Source organism: Egretta garzetta, unplaced genomic scaffold (genome assembly GCF_000687185.1).
Source record: "Egretta garzetta isolate BGI_Z169 unplaced genomic scaffold, ASM68718v1 scaffold57, whole genome shotgun sequence".
Taxonomy (NCBI): Eukaryota; Metazoa; Chordata; class Aves; order Pelecaniformes; family Ardeidae; genus Egretta; species Egretta garzetta.
The window spans coordinates 212,595-218,611 of NW_009260180.1; the positions used below are offsets into that span (position 1 = coordinate 212,595).

Here is a 6,017-nt window from a genome sequence, read left to right on the forward strand (position 1 = left end):
GCGAGGGAAGGGGGTGTACAGTGGCCTGTTGCCCAGCATGGGGAATGCAGCTGGAGGAGGCAGAAATTGGAGACTGGGCCTATGCTGTATTGACAAGGGAGAAAACCAGAGTCCTTGCTTTTTTAAAGAAAAATCTCCACTGGTTGATGAAATGCTGTGGTCTCCTTTGCCTTTTTTTGCCTTATCTCTGCTCTTTCCTGAGATGCCTTTGACAATCTAAATTGATATAAGTGTCCCAGAGACTTCTTACTCTCTAGTTTGTCTATAGGGATTTATAAAACCTGTTGATTTAAAAAGGCTAAGCTTTTAAAAGACCAGCTTCTATATTTTGCTGGTAGAAGTTGTTGTAAAGCCTTTGCTAAACTTTTTAATCAACTTTGCTGCTTGAGAGGGCCCTTGTCCAGTAGAGCTTGGGATGTGGCAGTTTGGTTTTTTGCTCTTATGTGACTTGTCTGCAGTCATCTGGTCTCTGTTTTTCATCCATGCGATGGTTATGCTACTTTCTGACTTCACAGCTGTATGTTGAAAACAAATACAAGCTCAGGAAGCTCATAAATACTCCTCTGATTAACCAGTACAAAGAAGGCTTGAGCATGGTTTGTGCCATCTTCTGCTTTCTATCCTGTAGGTTTACATTGAGGACTCTCTTGGGGAGCGCATCTGGGTGGACAGCCCTCACTGCAAGACGTTTGTGGATAACATCCAAACAGCTTTTAACACAAAGATGCCTCCTAAGAGCATGCTCTTGCATGGAGAAGTTGGACGTAGTGGAGGGGACCTTAGTGCTGGTAAGATGATGTTTAGGAAGGGGAACAGAAAGGGGTAGGGAGAGGATGCAGCCTGATGAGCTTATTGACTGGTGAGAATAGTTTGTTACTGGATGGAGTCATGTAGTCCGGGCTTTGAGTTCTGGGCATTGCTTTTGCTCTCTTTGGGGCTCTTTCATTTCTAGGAGATGTTTGAGGGCAGGCAGGCAGAGAAAAAGACTTTGAGAATGTGCCTGTATGTGATACTGTGTGAAGAAGTGACTAGTTGTGGCTTCCTTCAGTGTTGCTGAAGGGGATCCTTGAAAGAAGCTGAGCACGTAAGAGCATGAGTGAGTGATCCCTAGAAAGAAGAGTTGTCTCATGAAGCGTGCGCTGGTCTCTCTTAGGGAGTAGTCCACACCCTTCCATGACGGAGGAGGAAGACAGCCAGAGTGAGCTGCTGATTGCAGAGGAGAAAATGAGCCCAGAGCAGGAGGGCCAGCTCATGCCCAGGTACAGTGCCTTTTCTTCTCCTGACATAGCCATGTGGCAGATCTGTCTGTGCTCACCCACTCTTGCAGTCGTGCAGCAGGGAGCTCCCTCTCTGCCCTAGCTATCCTCTGGCACTTGCTAGAGGATGTTGAGCATCAGATACAACTGGTTCCAGGAGGAGAGAGTAGATTTATGTTTGTAACACATCACAAAAAGAAAGGGTGCTGATCTCTGGACACAGCAAAGTGTGACCAAGGTTTATGTTTGTAACACATATCACAAACAAGAAAGGATGCTGATCTCTGGACACAGCAAAGTGTGACCAAGCTGGCTTGTATGGAAATGAATAAAATGGAGTTTGTGTGGCCCAGGTATGAAGACCTGGCAGAGAGTGTGGAGGAATATGTCCTGGACATGCTGCGGGACCAACTCAACCGGCGCCAGCCGATGGACAATGTCTCCAGGAACCTCCTTCGACTGCTGACAGCAACCTGTGGCTACAAAGAGGTGCGGCAGATGGCTGTGCAGAGGCTGGAGATGTGGCTGCAGAATCCAAAGGTAAGGACAGAAGCTATTGAAGCACAACTCTTCTGGACCTGTCGGGAATCCGGCCAGGAGGGCTGCATACTGTGTGCCAGCTACATTTCTGATCTGTGATGGCAGGTGGCTGTAGCCTTTCTGTTCTTCCTCTGCAGTTGACCAAGCCGGCACAGGACTTGCTGATGTCAGTCTGTATGAACTGCAACACCCACAGCTCAGAGGACATGGAAGTTATCTCCAACCTGATCAAAATTCGTCTCAAGCCAAAAGTCCTTCTCAACCACTACATGCTGTGTGTCAGGTGAGTGAGTGACCAGGTCTCTGATGGAAAGAGAAAACACTTTTGAAGCTGTGCCCAGGGCCTTGACAGTCTCAGTGTCTCTGCATAGTGGTTTTAAATACCAGCTTGGGCCATGGTGTGTTCTGTGTAACATTTAAATGAATGTCATTGTCCTGGAAGTCAGTAATCCTTTGATATTGCCAGACATACGCGCTGCTTCATTCTCTTCACTTTTGTGTGTTAAATACTTTGAAGAGAAGTCAAAACAGTGGGTCTAGCTGCAATAAAACTTCATTTCTGATACCTCTGATCTTTCCTTGCAGAGAGCTGCTGAATGCACACAGGGATAACCTGGGCACCACAATTAAGTTTGTGATTTTCAATGAACTATCAAATGCAAGAAATCCCAACAACATGCAGATCCTGTATACTGTGCTTCAGCATAGCTCAGAGCAAGCTCCGAAGGTAAGGGTAGTGTCTTGTGTGACTGTTGGTTATCCCAGAACCCCACCTGAGAGGTTCAGCTGAACTGAGGCTCAAATGAAATCTTTCCACAAACTGTGTGATCTGTATCATACTGTTTTGAAATGATATCATTGCACTTGTTAGGAATAAATGTGCGTGGGCATCTTCTAACCCCAACATTGTGGGTGACCAACCTTGTGGTAATGAAGTTTCATGAGAGAAATATTACTATAGCTCCTCAGGGTCTGAAGGACAGGCATACCTCCAGCATTGTTTCCTTGTGTCTTTTTGTTTTGTGGATGCAGATACATTACAATGCACTGAAAGCTTTCTTTTTCTTTATGGCCTCAGTACCTAGCAATGGTGTTCCAGGATCTTTTGACTACTAAGGACGATTACCTGCGGGCTTCACGGGCTCTGCTGCGAGAGATCATAAAACAGACGAAACATGAGATCAACTTCCAGGCCTTCTGTCTGGGTCTTATGCAGGAACGGAAGGAGGCCCAGTATGCAGAAATGGAATTCAAGGTACCACTTCCTTTGGGCTCTTCTATATCTGTTATTCTGCCCATTCTTTCTTTTGCTCTTTGTTATCTGAGTGAGTCAGTATTTGTGTCTCACATTTCATAGCAGTGGTCTCACCTCCCCTTTCTAAGCATCCACGATTGTAACTTTTGATGATGAAACATTTCTCCAGAAGGCAGCTTTGGGTATTGCTGATTCAACTCACTTTTTTTTTTTTTTTTAAGGAGCGGTTTGTCATCCACATAACTGATCTGCTAGCTGTCTCCATGATGCTTGGTATCACAGCCCAGGTGAAGGAGGCTGGAATTGCTTGGGACAAGGGAGAGAAAAAGAGTAAGCAGAACCTAGGTTCCCTCTGGAGCTAGGCAGTATGGTAGATATCTTCTGGCAGTGCTGGGGTTGGGGGAACATTGTGGCAAGAGTTAGAAAAGGGTGTAAGTCTGTGTTCTGAATACAGGTACGGGGATGCTTGCTATCATCCTGAGGCTGACAGAGTTGGCGGATGTGGCATTTGCGTGGCTGGGTGAATATACAGGTGCTTTTCATACCTGTGGAAGCTCTGGTTGAGAGGCTGGGGAAATGGGACTGTGTATGGAGGGGACTGAGGAACTGGGTCATGCCTGGAGGGGCAGCCATAAGGATTACTGAGTACCTAATGCTGATAAGACAGGCCTTTGGGGTGGCACTGAAGTGACTACCTAGATATTGTCTTCTCACAACACCAATTCGTCTGTGCTGCATCTCGGGGTTTTGTTGCAGTGTGCATCAGAAAGCGAAGCATGTGTGCTATCCAATGCTGGGATGCTTAAAGCTGTCCAATATACCTCTCTCCAGTTTACCGTTGATGCTTCGGAGCTCCGGTTACTATCTGCTCTTGAAACAGCCATCCTGTCCTGCTTGGCTCCTGATGGGGCTCCAATACAGGTGTAGTTTTTAACCTTACCGTTTTTCAGACCTGGAAGTGCTGCGCTCTTTCCAGAACCAAATTGCTGCTATCCAACGAGATGCTGTCTGGTGGCTTCACACCGTTGTTCCATCTATCAGCAAGCTGGCTCCAAAGGACTATGTGCACTGGTAAGAGAGTCAGCCTGGTAATCTGCTGTGCATAACCAGTTGCTTTCCCAACAGTGTGTGACGTACTATGAAAAACCATGCATATACCAGGCTTTGGTCAGATTTCTCTCCCCTTATCAGACAGGGAGCAGAAACAGTGTTTTAGCAAGGTTCAGGCTGGGACTGTTTCCCTCTCTGGAATTCCTGCAGATGCATCTGCATCCTCTTACTAGAAATATGTGATAATGGAAAATATTTCTGATTTGTATTATTTGGGTCCACCCAATAGGGAATTCCCAGTTACCTGACCAAGGATGATCCCTGTGGACCCCTTGATGTTGTTTTGTCCGACAAGCTTTTTCAGGCCGTATGGTTGAGGGCTCTATAGATAGTGCTGTCTTCTCTGCCTGCTTCTGCTTGTATCCTGGGGTCTGGCTCAAGGCATTACTGAGGCAGGTCAAGCCAGAATTAACAGTATCTGAAACGTGCTCACTGGAAGGGTAAATGCCCAATGCCCATGCTATATAGTCCTCTGTTGTGATTTGAGTTGTTACTTTTGCTAGACTAGCTTATCTGAAGGGGCTCCTTCATGTGTAGGATGGGAAGTAGTAGCAGGAGTTTGGGGAGACTGAACTGTCGAATGTGTTCTTGAGCCTCACACAATGGTGTTTACTGTCCTCTTCACCTCTACAGCCTCCACAAGGTGCTCTTCACAGAACAGCCAGAAACCTACTACAAATGGGACAACTGGCCCCCCGAAAGTGACCGCAAGTGAGTGTGTGCCTCAGCCATAGCTGGGTACAGGCGCGGAGCTGCTGTCGCTGAAGGCAGAGGAATTGGTGTTTTCTGGTGTTCCTTATATAGCTTTGTGTTGGAAAGGCTTGGAACTGTGCTTAGATTTTCTTCATCTGTTACATTGCCTTGAAATTGAGGGATGTTGCTCCATCCTCCATCTGTTCCTCTTCCTCCTTCATTCCTGTTCCCTGTGCCAAGCTGTTCTGTGTCTTGATGCTGTAAGTGTAAGAAGGGCAGCCCTGCACTGTATGGTTTGTACTGGGGTAATATCAGGGAGCTCACTCAAGCAGGCTGAAGTGCAGAGGTGCACGGCAACGCAAGCAATATTCCATAAAACAGTTTGTTTCAGGCAGTTGCATTTGGAGCTGGAGACCAGGGAGGGGCTCATAAATGAAGCTGTGCTTTATCTTTTGCTCAGATGAGCTCTAGGGTCTGTGGAGGGTTTCAGCAACCCTTGTGCTGCTGTCAAAAGAAGTGTGATTGATGTCTCATGTCTCACGCAGCTTCTTCCTTCGCCTCTGCTCTGAGGTGCCCATCCTTGAAGATACACTGATGCGGATCCTTGTGATCGGTTTGTCGCGGGACCTTCCTCTTGGCCCCGCGGATGCCATGGAGCTTGCTGACCACTTGGTGAAGCGGGCTGCGGCTGTGCAAGCAGATGGTAAGACTGCACAGAGCTCCAGCCAGCAAGTGATTACTTCTGTCTGTGTGTCCTCTTATTGCCGCCCAGGGCTGAAGTGGCTTCTACCATGTACCAAAGAACCTTTGCATCACTTAGAGCATGTGTTAGTTGTCATGGCTAAGCATTTGGCTCAAAGCCAGACACATATTGCTGTTGCTTTCTCACTAGAGAAGCTTCATATTTTCTCTTACTATTTCTCCCTGGTTACTAATTTTCTGTCATGGAGTGTTTGGGAAATTATTGGTTGTGGTGAGGATGAGGGGCTGTGAATAGCAACCCAAAGTTTTGAGTTGGCATTTTTAAATTCAGTTTAGTGCTTTATACGGACCATAAAATTAATAGAAATTTTTAGGCCATCAGAAAATGAAAAGGTTGGAAGTTAAATTAGTTAACCCATATATTGTATGCTTCTCACAATTCCATTATTCAAACACTATTA

The 6,017-nt window shown here is 46.4% G+C and overlaps 1 protein-coding gene across 1 annotated transcript in view; it reads left to right on the top strand.

Annotated features, from left to right (window-relative positions):
- INTS1 (integrator complex subunit 1) overlaps window positions 1–6,017 on the top strand; it is a 30,258-nt gene that overhangs the window by 2,926 nt on the left and 21,315 nt on the right. The window contains exons 5-14 of the mRNA XM_009641825.2: window positions 629–788; window positions 1,154–1,259; window positions 1,610–1,796; window positions 1,934–2,079; window positions 2,382–2,523; window positions 2,875–3,051; window positions 3,273–3,381; window positions 4,002–4,122; window positions 4,795–4,872; window positions 5,400–5,557. Coding sequence (XP_009640120.1) covers window positions 629–788; window positions 1,154–1,259; window positions 1,610–1,796; window positions 1,934–2,079; window positions 2,382–2,523; window positions 2,875–3,051; window positions 3,273–3,381; window positions 4,002–4,122; window positions 4,795–4,872; window positions 5,400–5,557 — 1,384 coding nt within the window. The remainder of the gene's footprint in view (window positions 1–628; window positions 789–1,153; window positions 1,260–1,609; window positions 1,797–1,933; window positions 2,080–2,381; window positions 2,524–2,874; window positions 3,052–3,272; window positions 3,382–4,001; window positions 4,123–4,794; window positions 4,873–5,399; window positions 5,558–6,017) is intronic.